Source organism: Corvus moneduloides, chromosome 7 (genome assembly GCF_009650955.1).
Source record: "Corvus moneduloides isolate bCorMon1 chromosome 7, bCorMon1.pri, whole genome shotgun sequence".
Classification (NCBI taxonomy): domain Eukaryota; kingdom Metazoa; phylum Chordata; class Aves; order Passeriformes; family Corvidae; genus Corvus; species Corvus moneduloides.
The window spans coordinates 19023202-19037815 of record NC_045482.1 but is presented as its reverse complement, the minus strand read 5'-3'; the positions used below and the strand labels follow the sequence as shown (position 1 = coordinate 19037815).

The 14614-nt window shown below is 36.7% G+C and overlaps 1 protein-coding gene across 6 annotated transcripts in view; it reads left to right on the top strand.

Annotated features, from left to right (window-relative positions):
- The window catches only part of DYNC1I2 (dynein cytoplasmic 1 intermediate chain 2), a 29113-nt gene that overhangs the window by 382 nt on the left and 14117 nt on the right, over positions 1-14614 (top strand). For 2 of the 6 annotated variants that reach the window (XM_032114325.1, XM_032114326.1), the window contains exons 2-6: positions 1609-1726; positions 3084-3198; positions 6383-6527; positions 10604-10663; positions 11839-11954. In XM_032114325.1, coding sequence (XP_031970216.1) covers positions 1619-1726; positions 3084-3198; positions 6383-6527; positions 10604-10663; positions 11839-11954 — 544 coding nt within the window. In that variant the 5' untranslated portion in view covers positions 1609-1618. Of the gene's footprint in view, positions 1-45; positions 256-1608; positions 1727-3083; positions 3199-6382; positions 6528-10603; positions 10664-11838; positions 11955-14614 lie in introns of those variants that run through there. The other 4 variants (XM_032114327.1, XM_032114328.1, XM_032114330.1 and 1 more) reach the window with 4 other exon arrangements.

The following is a 14614-nucleotide window of genomic DNA, read 5'->3' as shown; positions in this document are numbered from 1 at the left end:
TGCGCAGGGAGCCGGGCCGTGCCTGGCGCTGCTGCGGCCCGGTGGGAACGCGCCTTCCTTCGGCCTCGCCCTATGCAGCGAGGCCGCGGCAGCAGGGTGGGGCCAGGGGTGGCCCGCGCCGGGGCGCACTTAGTGGGGAGTGCTGCTTTCTCCCGGGCCGCGGGGCGTGGTGCGACCCTGTCAGGGCTGCCGGGCGCTCTCCCCGGGACGGCCCTTGTAGGATTTGGGTGGGGATTTTGGTTCTGATGGCACCAGGTTGGTAGCGCGGTCAGCTCCAGGCGGGGCGGGGTGCGCGCCGCTCTCCTCGAGTTCGCTCGGTTTGTGCTGCTTTGCTTCCCCGGGCCGGCTCTGGACGGGCGGCAATCCATGGTGTGACAACCCGTTTTCCTAGTGTTCTTCTAAAGGGACACGGGAATGCCGTTTGAAAATACCGACCGTATTTATTTATATAAAAGGTTGTTTATTTATTAGCACTTTAATGTTTAAAGATGACATGGAGGAATACATACATTTACTCCTATATACGTATTACTAAGATATGGGATTAGACGTATGAGGCTTGCAACATTTTGCATCCCTTTCTGTGCTTAGCTGTGCTGTGCAAACACTTGAAAGTATTCTTAATTTTGCATTAGCACATAGTCATATTACTAACGCTTCATCTTGTATCCTCATTGTCAAGCTTAGTGTAAAAGCATTTATAGTTCCCTCATTTGTTGTAGGACCACTTGTGCATTTTCTTTGCTGACTTGACTTTCCTTAAAAACGGTAAAAGTGAAATCTTCACCTAGCCCATTCACAGAGTTTTTCATACCTGTGTTCTAATTTTTTGTGAAGTTCTAAAGTTACAGGGTTTCCACCTTTTGTTGTTGACTGTCTTGTTTGTATTTGAGTTAGTTATATAAAAAAACTTTCTGTATCATTTTTGTCTCTAAACGATCCACCAGTTTATTAGCAGTGTAGTAGTTTTGCGGGAAAAAAATTATAATGCATGTATTTTACAGTTTTCTTTGACCACTACACTTGTACTTACATTGTCTTGTAATTTATAGTAATCCTACTAAATGTTTTAATAAATCTTTATTTTGAGTCATATATGAGTTTGTAGAAGGATATATAGCTCACATACTGTTAAGTTGTAGCATGCCAATATTTAGCTGTTGAAGTGAAAAGTGAAAGAAATATTGCATTGCTGCTTTCCTTGCTGTCTTCAGTCTCACAGTCTTTGTAGCTGCAGAAATCCTGTGGCAAAATCAAATACTCACATCTTCAGTGCCGAAGGTTTCTTTCACAGTAGTTCCTTCAAAGAGCATCAGACCTACCTTGGAAGTGGATGCCATCACCATGTCATAGTTCTGTCTGTTTGTTTTAAATCAATTACTTAAGTATTGAAAATGTGTTAGGTGAAAGAAAAACAGAAATAGGAATGTGGGTTTTTTCAATTATTGTTGACTTCTCAGGCTTCTGGTAAGCTGTTTTTGGTAAGCTAGTGTAATTTCTTTGAGGATACCTTCTGGAAAGAAAAGCTGCTGTCTTTAAAAAAACCCAACAACAACAAAACAAAAAACCAAACAAAAGCCAAGCAGTGACATGATTGCTGTTGATCAGTGTTTCAGCCATGTCTGACAAAAGTGAACTGAAGGCGGAGTTGGAGCGCAAGAAGCAGCGATTAGCTCAAATCAGAGAGGAGAAGAAGAGAAAGGAGGAAGAAAGAAAGAAAAAAGAAGTAAGAAATAATTTTCACTTTGAAAATTGACTTTGCATATGTAACTTGCCCAAAATTTAAGGGTAGGTTCACATAATCATTTTCTGTGTCCTATTCAGGGAGTGTCTTTTTAGTGGTGGGTGCTAATACAAATGCAGCACTTTCATTTTCTGATAATATGAACACCTACTGTTTTCTTTACAACTGTCCGTATGATAAGTTGGATTTTAAAAAAGCCCACAAAAATTAGTATCTTACACTAGCATAAAGTTCAGAACTACTTGTGTGCATGTGACGTCATTAATCAAATCACTCTGATCTATCGCATGAAAGCTCTACTTAATGAGTTGTGATTGCTGTTATTTAAAGAACTCATTTCTGAAGTAGGGTTCTGAGCATACCCATAGGAATTGTCTGACTGTCAGTATTATCATTGTACAATGTGCTATGTTATTCTGCTCTTTGACCTATCTATAGGCTGAACTTTAAAACCAGAGTAACACTCAGGATGTATACGGTACTTGTGTTTTGGATTTAGTATGTTAACAGTCTTGTGGCTTTCTTGCTGCTCAAGTATGTGACAATCAGTGACATATTGCTGTTTCTCCTGAATGCAAATTATACCTCATAAAAGAAACTTTTGCTGGAATGTTTTGGGGTACTTTTTCATTACTTCTCTGTGTTTTGGTTATGATGTAGTTGGTGTTCTAAATCAGCATATAACTGAAGACTGGGCAGTTGCCAACTACATGATTCAGACAAAAAGGAGAAGGAAATAGCTCAAATTATTTCCTAATGATCTTTTAACAATGTATTGCCAGAATTGCTTTTTAAAAAGCAGTTAACTAAGGGTAGAAAGATACGGAGTATTCAGCATCTTTTGCAATAGAGCTTGCATTATTTCTAAATGAAAGGGGGTGGGGGTTTACTTTTTTCTATGTAGCAGATAACACAACTTAAAACTACTTTCTTTTGATACAGTTATTGTAATTTTAAAATATTTATCATATGACTGTCTCTAAAATAATTTTATGCCCAGGTACAGGATGTTTTTTTCACCGTTTGCATGTTACAGTGTTTAGGATTAGTGTAAAAAAGGTACTCTTAATTTTATGAAGTGTTAGTCATTTTGGCAAATAAGCAGACACTTTTTGCATGTTTATATATGTCCTTCAAAGACAGTACCAAAGCTTCAGAATGTTGTCATTCCTGTCTTTTTACTTTATCTACTAAAAAGAACCATCAGATTTATTGAAATTGAATATCTAACCTACTTGATGATAGGTTTCAGTATTACAAAAAACACTGTGGGGTCTCAAAATAAATGAAAGATTAAATGATGTTAAATGCTATAACTTAATTATTGAATCATTTTTAGACTGACCAAAAGAAAGAAGTTCTTCCAGTACAGGAAGAATCTGATCTTGAAAAGAAGAGAAGAGAAGCTGAAGCGTTGCTTCAGAGCATGGGGTTGACACCTGAGTCTCCTGTTGGTAGGAATGTTACTATTTGTTTGAAATAAATGTTTGGGAGTTTTTTGTTTAGTTTTTTGGGGGTGAAGTGTTTTTCAGGGCTTTGTGTTGGGGTTTTTTTTTGTGGTGGTGGTTTGTTTGCTTTTGTTAGGATTTGAGGTATTTATATAACTAACATAAGAATTCTCTGGCCACTTTTTGTGGGGTATACATGTCTAGGTTTTATACTGTTTGGTCCTGCATTATTTGTTACAAATATCAAATTATGTGCTTCAGTACACATTACATAACATTATTTTATAAAATAACACCATTTACACTCAGTGGATTATTTGAAGTATATTAGTTAACATATGTAAGTATCATGTATGCATTTTCTTTTCCCCCCCTTTTTTTTCCTGCTCATTATTTTCCTCAATTTTTTTTCCTTACTCTTTTCCATAATGCCAGATTTTAGTGCTGATATTCTTGTATGGAGTTGGCTTGTTTCTTTTCCACATCTTTTACACTCTAGTTTTTCTTACCTCAAATACCTGACTGATTTTGATGAAGCAGTAGCAACACTAAATACAAAAATTAGCTTCCCAAGGTGCAAATTCGTATCTGTGCAGCTCTTGGATGTGTTAGCATATTGGCTGTTGCTTTCTGCCTTTACATAGGCACATCTCTATGGAAGATGAAAGCAAGGAGCATGATAATGCAACTCTACTTTTTCTCTCTAACTTTGAAATCAAAGGGGTTTAAAGCTTATCAGTTTGGCTTCTTGGTGAGGCTCTATTCAACTGGGTTTGTAAATAAAAAGTAATAATAATTTCTTACAGATATATCTGTGATTATATTTTCATAATTGCTTTTGTATAATCCTCAAGTGTTCGAAAGTGAACGTGGAATAAACACCCTTATAGCTGCTCACATTCCAACAGCCCCAGGAGTCATTTTTGGTAGTTGAAACTGTTCTTATAGTCAAGAGACTCCATTTGGCTGCATTCGCACTAGCGTGCAGCTGTTAAAGTAATCGATTCTGACCTACTACAGATTTTCTTTGCTAGACTAATAGTTGAACACTTCTCTTGCATGATACTGTGCTAAGGCAGTTGATGAAATTTTTGTGGAAATGTATGTGGTTGTTGGTTTTTTTCAAATCTGGAAGAGAATCTAAAAACCACAGAAGAGCCAGTCCTCAAAGCAAGTTAATGCATATGCTTAGAGTAGGTGTTCATGAAGAACTGGAGGTGCTGACATGCAAGACTGGGGCACGCCCCTGCGTATTGTGTTTAATTCCACTGAGCTGCTACTTAATCACAGCCTTCAATGTACTCAGGGAATTCATTCTGTTTCCTTTCAAGATAACCAGATCTGATATGGATCCTTAATCAAGTTAAAATGTCCTACTTGCTACTGCAGTTAGCATGCCTAAGGCACAAGCTCCTTTTCTGCTGACTAGGTGCTGGCAAATAGAGTGATTGTATGCCTGAACTGATGCTAACTCATGGCTGAGCTGCTTGGTGTGCAGGTAGCTTGTGCTTGCACTGTCAGTGGAGGGGGATAGCTTGATATTAGATTCTTTCATGGAAAACTGTGTTAATTCCTAAGGCAATTCCTGTGCTATTAACTGCTTGAGAGAGATACGGTCCCTTCTCTCTTACAGGAGAAGGGACTGTATCAATGTCAGTATGTTTTTGAAGCCTTAAGTTAGTGAACCAGAATTATTTTCAAGAAGATTCTATAGTTCAATCCTTTGGGGTAGGTGAAATTCCATCTGGTCTTTTCGTAAGACTGTTGGTCTTTCAGTGGGACTCACCTCAGTTTTGGGAAGGGTCTCGCGAGAGTCGCTTTGCCCACAAGAGAGCGCTGCAGCACCAGCACTGGGCCCTGCGAGTGGCGCCGCGATGTCACACTGTCCCGAAAATGCACACAAATGACAGTGCAAAGGCCTGCGGGCATCTCCTTCAGTGTACGTTAACCAGTACATGGTCAGGAGGAGTTGAAGAATTTATATATTCTTACAAGCCCGCAGTTACATAAGTATAACGTCTAAATGTGTGTATGTGTGAATTTATGAAATACAACTGAAGACCTATAAAAAAGGTCTCTCCCCTAGCGGGAATGAAATTTTAATAAATTGAAGAATTCGCTGTTATTTTGGTAAAATTAAGGGAGAATTTTTGTCACTCAGAACCGTGTCTCTGTTTTGGGATGGGGTAGAAAAATTCCTTAGAATTCACAATATACTTGTGATTTCAAGAAATTCTGCAGAAATCCTGAAGACCTAAATTCAGAGTTCTCCTATGCTTAACTGCTGACAGAGTAGACAGCAGTTTATATACATAATTTGTGTTCAGTTGATTAAAGTGTTTTTTAAGGGTTGCTAAGCAGTGAATGCTTTACATATTGCTGAAAAACAAAGCATATAAGGACCTTCAAAACACCGCTTGATTCTTGTGTTTAAACCCTAAGTTTCATTCAAAAATTATTATTTCTAAAAAGAAAAGTTGAAAGGAATATCAAAGTAGCTTTGTATTTGTATCAGATTGCATGATATCATTCACTATGTATCACTTCCAAAAAGCATGTTACTTTTTAAATGGTAAATGTAGTCTTCATCTACATGCAGAAAATGAACTGACACTTAAGAAGTTTAAATACAGTGGTACTAGACTGTTTACTGCCAAGCAAAAAAAAAGTCATTTTCAAGACCTAACACTAGAAACTTTGTAATACACAAGATTTATGTTGATTTGATTCAAACTAGAACAAAAATAACAGGATGTTTTATGACAAAGCCATTTTTTTTGGTCCACGCTTTGGTGATTCTATATTTTGAAATAACATTGCCAGTTACAGACATTCATTGTCTAATCTTTAAGAAAGACTAATGCCAGAGCTGTGTTAACAACTATTTTTTCCATGTTTAAGTAACATGAATCAGTGGAAATTACCCTTTGGAAATCAGTGTCATCATTTGTCAAAAGTTCAGTTTAAAAATATTTTTTCAATTCATTTTCTCTTAAATGTCTCCCCCTCCATGTCTTTTTGTATGCTCCAGAAGCATAAATGCCAAACAACTGCATGAAAGTCCAGCATGAATTGTTAACATTGTCTTTTCCCCTCTCTTTCTACTGTTCATTTTCATCCATGTATTTTTTGTTTGCCATCACTTTTTTTTTTAATACTTCATTTTAAATTAATTTGAAAACATCCTAAGCTGTGCAACCTCTGCGAGTAGTAACAGCGGATACCTGTCTGTTTCACTATTTAGTCCCTCCTCCTACCTCTCCGTCTTCCAAATCTGTGAGTACGCCAAGCGAGGCTGGGAGCCAGGACTCCGGGGATGGTGCTGTTGGATCTAGGTATGTTACTTTCCTTGTCATGTTCCTTTGCTCAATACTTGTATTCTGAATAATTAAGCTTTAGAAGAAATCAAATTATCAAATAATAACATGAGGTTATAGTGTTGAATCTGTCAAGAGTGACTGTTTTGCAGAAATACTTTACTTCAAAATTTGAAATGCAACTACACTTCCTGATTTGAAGTTGCCAACAATAATGTTGAGTTGTTTAAACTTGCAAGTTTGAAGTAAAATGAATGTCTTGGGACAATAACAAACTCAAAAAGTCTAGCTTCTGCTCTTTTCCCAGGCTTTTTCTAAAGGAGGGTGGGTATGGATGATAGGCTATTTCCTTTTTGCCTTACCTAGTTAATGTAATAAAAGATACTGTCTATAAACTTTGCATTACTTCTGATTTAATTTTTCCCTTACCCAGAACCATATTTCTCATTATTTCACTTCATCTGTGTAACACAACTACAGCACTTGCAATCTCTTATTTTGTCAAAGCATAACTCCATCTTAGAACAATTGCCGTTGTTTTGGTCTTTTTTCAGTGCCAGTACTTGTCACATCTGTTTGACCATTTCTTTGGGCATGGTGGTTTCAGACATGCTGCTCTAAAGAAGAACCAGATAAATATTTCTGTTAAATATTTCAAGTGGTGAAATATGGGTGATAAGGTGGGAAAACACTACTTCCAAAGGGTCTTTCTACTGTTTCTCATGCACAGTCTGCAAATAAGAGCAGTAGATGCCTGTTAATATTGGCAATATATTTTCAGCAAGTAAAGGTCGTGTACTTTAAATTTATAAATTTAAGTATACATTGTGGATGAAGTTTAGTTCAAACACAGTAACTGCAGCAATTATCAGTTACCATTGTTGTATGAGTAGTTGTTTTTGAAAAAGAGTCAATGGTTAGACCACTTTGAAACATCTTTTAAACTGACTGCAGTAACATCTTGTATGCGTGTGGATTATGCATGCATAACTATATGCATCTTAATCTGAAAATATCCAGGATACTAATGACCTGAACAAAGGTTACATGGTGCCTATTTCTAAGTAGAAATCATTAAGTTAAAACAGAGAATAAATACATCAAGCAGCAGATGTGAACCCAGATGTCTTTTTAACAATGCTCAGGTATGATCTTGTTTGCCTGTCATGTTAATTAAGAACCAATATAATTGTTCCTTAATTGAGTAGCAAGCACATTTTAATTTGTTCAAATTGTTATTATTGCTTATTAAATTGTCATTTTTTATATTTATATATGTATTTATGTTCACTAGAAGAAAAAAAACCCCGAGTTTTTGAAGTATGATGACTTTTTTAAAGAAAATATTATCTTTCCATTCATACCTAATTTAAATTCAGTATGAAACAGTATGGATAGGCCACTTACCTGTAATGGAATGCCATGTTGTGTACTAAATTTATTTCCACCTCATCAGTGCACTGCACTCTGATTGTGTGTTCTCAAACACAGTAATGCAATGTTGTATGCATGCATTTTCTTATGAAGCTTTGAGAAAACCCATATCCTAAGTCTTAATAGCTTCATGCATTTTCAAACTTTAAAACTAAATCTGTCCCAGGATTGTGATTTTTAAGGCACGAGGGTATGAATGTACAGCTAAACTGAAGGCTTTATGGAGTCCCTGTTAGAGTCCCCTTACTTGTTATCTAGCCCACCAGTGGATTCTTCCCTTTCCCCAGTAAATGGGTATCGAGATACTGGTTTATTAGTACAAGTTCATACATTTTGAACATGAAAGGTGGACTGTATATCCCTTGGTGTTATACATGGCATTTCACAGGTGACTCCTACCAATATGAGATGTATTATAAAGCCTCTGTGATGCTGAATCTTGTCAGTAACTCTTTCAGTAAGCAGTAGAGCAGTGTTCAGACTGTGCTCCTGCTGTTACTTCCATCTGTCTTGCTTTATTTTCATTAGTAAAGAGTTTTGTTTCCTGGTTTGATCCTGGTTCTTTCTCTTTTTTTCCTCAGTCAAGAGCGTAAGTTCTACAGTAGAAAAGCATACAGCTGGTTTACTTTTGGGCTAGGTGCATGCTTCATAGAATGAGTTTAAAACCACAAAATATTTTTAGAGATACAGGAAGTATTAGGGAAGTGCCTGGATACAGAAAAATCTGGACATATGTGGAAGAATGGGAACTTTGGTTCATTGAATCTTGTAGATAAATTCATTTAACTTAAGGCAAAACAAGCAACTGATAAACAAAAGAAACAGTATTTTGCATCATTTTGGTACATACACAATAGGTGAATTTTATCTTAGAATGTTACCTTTATTTTAAAAGAATCTCTGAGAAATATTTAACTGGATGTCCTGTACTACTGTGTTGGCTTCAACTATTTTAAAAGACAGACTGTCCCTGGTACCACTGAAGCAACTTTTGGAAGTGAAAATCATGCTTTGAAAGCAGGAAAGCTATCTCATTAACGGCTAGGTCTTAAACAGGTGCAGAAGTTGGAGCCTTTTATGTTTATAGCCTTTTCCCCAAGTTCCTCTCAAACGCGTTTGAAAAAGTTGAGAAAATATTTGACAGGTATTGTGGTAATGCAGCTTTTGTATCCAAAAATAAGGTGTCCCTTGCAACATGAAGGTTGGGGTGGTGGTTTGGTTTTGCTTATGATTGCACAACACATGAGCAATACCCAGCTTGAAGTCTCAGGCACCAAATTAAACTCTTAAGCTGAAATCTCTTCAGTCAAGAAAAGTAGCAGAGATCTAATGAATAAGTATGCTCAAAGTAGTTAACTTTAGGCTAAAATGATGTGTTCTCTGATACACAAAAGATATTAAAAGGTTTTGGAGATTTGAATATTAAGCTGTTGCTGTGGATGCTGTTGATTGGCTATATATGAAGACAGTGGATTTGTAATTCCTAATTAAATTATTAATTAAATTAATCCTAATTAAATGATTAATAGTCGTAATGCATACTTTCCACTAGAACAAGGTAATGCATGACACAGCCATACTTATGAGCTTTTATGGCATTGCGTGTATATTTTTCAGATCAACTTTAGGAATTCTGCACCTGTTTTATAGAAAAGTTACCATGTATGGGATGAAAATGTAAAACTATCTTTCATTGACTTGCCATAGTAAAATGTTGCATATTCTTTATTTTTTTATTCAAAAACGTTATTTTAAAAAATGCAGATAACATCTTGAGACTGTCTGAAAAAACATGCAAGTTAAGCTGCTAATCTCATACAAGTGTGTTTTTAAAATTCTGCCTAAGCCTGATAGCCAGTAGACTACATGAAAATTTGTGAAGAGGGGATGAAGGCTAAAAATGAAGGTAGAGGGAATACTGATTTCCCCCTTCCTACTTCTTCTGGTACAACTTGAAATGGATCCATTCTGTTTGTTATTCCACATGACTTTGAAACGTGTTATTAATATAAAGCCCACAATTTATAAGAGATTTTAAGTGTCTTAGATGCAGTTGGCTCTAACTCAGATGACACTTACAAGCCCAAGGCAGTGCTTAACCCATAATTACTGCAATGTCACATCTTGGAAACTCTAGCAGTTCTCTATCCCAGTGGAAATGCTTTTTTGCCCCACTACCAAAAGGCTTATGTGTTGACTCATTTCCTTCACCAACATGACAGTTTCCTCCACATATTTACTGCTTTGGGCAAGTTTGTGTTATGTTAACAAATCTGTCTTCATATACCTTGAACATATCTGAACATATTTTAAAAGGAATTTAAAGTTTTTAGTGGTTCTTTTCAGTATTTAAAATACTTCTATTTGCCTTTCATTAAGGCAACATTTGTTTGCAGACCTTTAATTTTCAATCTTTAAAATAATTCTTTGCTAATAGCTCTGAATTCTGTTTGCTTCTTAACTTTTGTATTTACTGCATGTGTTATTGCACTGAATGTTTGCTGAATTTCCCTTAACTGATGTTGCATTGCCTTGTTTCTTGTGAACAATGAAATAACTATAAGCTTGCTGTAACTCTAGAATTTCATAGTGTATATTTGCTTCACTAATCTCTGGCCTTTTTTGCTAATGCTGCATGATTGTTCAACCTGGGGTACCAGGACGCTGCATTGGGATACTGATCCATCAGTTCTTCAGCTCCACTCTGATTCCGATCTGGGGTATTGCATAGATTTCTTATATTCCCTCTTTCATGTGCTTATGGATAATAAGTATGAGCGTTTTTTCCTTTAAGACTTGTTGTTGTTAAGAAACTGTTTTGTAAGTAATAGAAATTCACTATCCCTAGACTTAGGATGGGAAATTTTTATATCATTTGATATATATTAGATGCTCATTTCTAACAAACACAAGTAAGTTTTGTTTTCTTTGAGTCTTTCTTTGACAAAATGTAAACTTTAAGAAGTCATTTATTTAAAATAAAAAGGTTAGCATGACTGCATTTAAAAAAAGAGCAACTCCCATCTTACAAATATTTTTATAAAAGCTGTAGCTCATTATAAGCACTAACTAAAACCAGTATTGTGTACTAAGAATTATGATTCCACCAAAACCTTTCGAAAAGAGTTATTCATTGCGTTTGTCTTGGGAGAGGAGTGGATAATAAGAAACTAAGTCTGATAATAGGTAAATTGTTGCATCATTGCAGTATTACTACAGTACATAACTGCAGTTGGGTTTTAGAGGAGGCTACAATGAATTGATGTTGTGCAGGTTTTGGAATATATTATGTGTTGTATGATGCTAGCTATATCTACCTTTAATAAAGTCAGAAAGCTCAAAGGTTTTCAGTATTGTGCTCTGGAACAATGTATTACGGATAAATCATTTGTCCATGTGAGTTCCAGGTCAGCCTGGCAGTTTTGCATTCTAAATAGTATCTTAGAGGTGGACGAAAAAGGGCAGCAAAGTTAAAAGACTAGGAAATGATTTTTCCTTCAGCATAACTAGGTTGCTTTTCAAGCTTTAAAATCCTAGAACTGTTGCTGTACAAGCATGACTTGTGAGTAGATCTGTACCCCCGATAATACAGATGTATCATATATGTGGCAGTATTCTGGTCAAGCACAAAGAGCAAAAATTTTAAATTATATCCTAATGTTCAGATATTTATATGTGCACATCTTCCTTTTTGTCACAGATGTATAAATAGTTGCTGATTTTAAATAATAATGATAAAATAGTAGTCATAATCGTGTGACTTCTTCAAAGTTTCCACTGGATTTAAGTTTGACTAAGCAGTGCTGTGACATATGACTTGGGTATTATTCTAGGCAAAATGTGAACTAATAAAATTAAATGGTTTTTTTCTGATTTTTAAATTAATTTTATTTAGACGTGGACCTGTTAAACTTGGAATGGCCAAAATTACACAAGTTGACTTTCCTCCTCGAGAAATTGTTACCTACACAAAGGAGACGCAAACACCTGTTATGACTCAGCCCAAGGAAGGTGAATGGTTAATTTATTACTATTGAGTTATTTTTTGTTTCTTTTAGTGTAATGATGACTGGCTGAATTAGAACTAGGACTTGTGATCTTGAAACTTAATAAGGTAAATGAAGGTTGATATGTGAGATAATTTATATGAATTGTATTACTAATTTTTTATAGGTTTTACTTAACTGTTACTGTTATTCTGCATCTCTTTTAACATCACTCTTGCTACTAATATGTGGTATTTTCACACTCCTAGTAAATGTTCAGATGAAACACCGAGTTGCTTAATTAGCTGACACCTGATAAATAAATGGGATATATTTTGCGTTTATGACATTTGAGAATCCACACACAAGTTGGCACATGGAGAACAGGGAGGTGATTTGAGGCAATTGGCATGGCTTCAACAAGGGCAACTCCTGCCTGACCAACCCAGTGGCCTTCTACAATGGAGTCACTATACCAGTGGACAAGGGAAGTGTTACATGTCTGTTTGGATTTCTCTAAGGCCTTTGACATGATCACCCCCAACATCCTTCTCTCTCAATTGGATGGAGATGGATTTGCTGAGTAGACTCTTAGGTGGATAAGGAATTGGTTGAATGGTTGCATGCAGAGGTCAATGGCTCAGAGTCCTGGTATACATCAGTGACAAGTGATGGCCCTCAGGGGTTCATATTGGGACCAGTGTTATTTATTATCTTCATCACTGACATACAGAGGGGTCGAGGGCACCCTCAGCATGCCTGCAGGTGACACCAAGCTGAGTGGGGCAGTTGACATGCCTGAGGGATGGGATGCCACCCAGAGGGACCTGGACAAGCTCAAGAAGTAGCCCAAAAGAAAGCCAAACATACCCTGGGCTGCATCCTCAGCAGCATTGCCAGCAGGTCAAGGGAGGTGATTCTGCCCCACTACTCTGCTCCTGGAGTGCTGCATCCAGCTCTGGAGAGGGACCTTGAGCAAGGGCATGTGGTGACTGGACAAGGGGTAATGGCTTTAAACTGGAAGAGATTAGATTAGAAATCAGGAGGAAATTCTTTACTTTGTGGGTGGTGAGGCACTGGAACAGGTTGCCCAGAAAAACTGTGGTTGCCCCATCCCTGCATGTGTTCGAGGCCAGGTTGGATGGGGCTTTGAGCAGTCTGACCTGGTGGAAGGCGTCCCTGCCCATGGCAGGGGGGTTGGAGCTAGATGGTCTTTAAGGTCCCTTCCAACCCCTAACATTCTGTGAGCTTACTTGAAGGCTGTGTATCCTTACAGCAAACTTAGCAATTAACCCCCCCCCACTACTTCTTAAGAATTTTAATTTTTATACCTGAAGCTTACACTTTGAGTTTTAAAAGAAGGAACTAATTTATTTATAATTTACAGAGTTTCTGGTTTTGGCAGTTGAACATAGGCTTTCTTTCAGTCACGACTTTTTTGCTTTTCAAAAAATAAATTTTTCCAAAGAAAATACAGTTGGCTAACAGATTTGCTTTTCCATGTTGAAACACTTGAATTTATCTGCAAATGAAAGTAATTATTCTTGACCTAGTTTGTGTGTAGTTCTACAACAAAATCTCTTGGTTGTTTAATATGACTGACTCTGAGTATGCCTCTATGTTAGTAATTTTAGGACATACTTCTACATCCATAAATTTACATTCTCCTGCTCTTTGATATGTGAACTTTTGGGTGTTTATGCAAGGATATATCTTTGAAACTTCATTATTCAGTGAGCCAGAGGATATGATTTTTCTCTAACTGTGTTTTCTTTTCTATTTTCTATTTTATCTGTATTCCTGCACAGGTAGGTGTTTGGGATTTTCCTGCTTTCGTTTCTCCCATGCCCTCAACATTTCCTTTCTCTAACCTGTCAGGTCTTTTTTCCTTTCCTCTGTCAGGTTCATAGAATCTGAAGACTTAGTTGATAGTTTATGTATTTGAAGAGTTTTACTTCTGCTGCCTGCTGACAGTGGAAATTGCTTGGGATTGTATGATCTGAGTTTCACAGTAGATAGGCTGTAGCTGAGGTTTACTGTAGTGGAGTGGAACAGTGGTCATCTCTATTTCTGCATTTACCAGAAAGCTGTCTCAATACATGTATTGTCTCCTGATCCATTCCACCTTACAAATACTGATTTCTTGAGGGCCATAAATTTTTTTAATATATTTATTTCGTGTTCTTCACAAAATTCACAGTCTTTTCATGATTTCAGTGTTGAGGATCTTTTTAAGGTCTGTCTTAAGACTACCTGAATACATTCATAATAAAGCTCTATGTTCCCATTTTACAATGATGTCTGAAATAGGATGTAGGTTTTAAAAAAAGAATAAATCATGCTGTATACAAAAAAAGAGTTACTAGGTAAGAGATTTTTGTTGGTGGAAGAAAATTTTAAACTCTTTAAAACAATTGACAAATGCAATATCCTGAATTTACAGGATGCAATTAGATAAATTTAAATTCTGTAAAATATATCTTACTGATTTTTATTTCTTCTCACAGTCTGAGTTGTTGTGCTTACTTATCTGAGTGCATATACTGTAAACAAAAACAACCTTGCAAAGTACTTGAAAGTGGAGCTTGCAACTGAGTTTACACCTGTAGTAGCTCCCTTATACAGTAGCAAGTTGCATCTGAGCTAGGTTAGCTCAGTGTTCACAGTTTCTTATAAAGTGAAGTG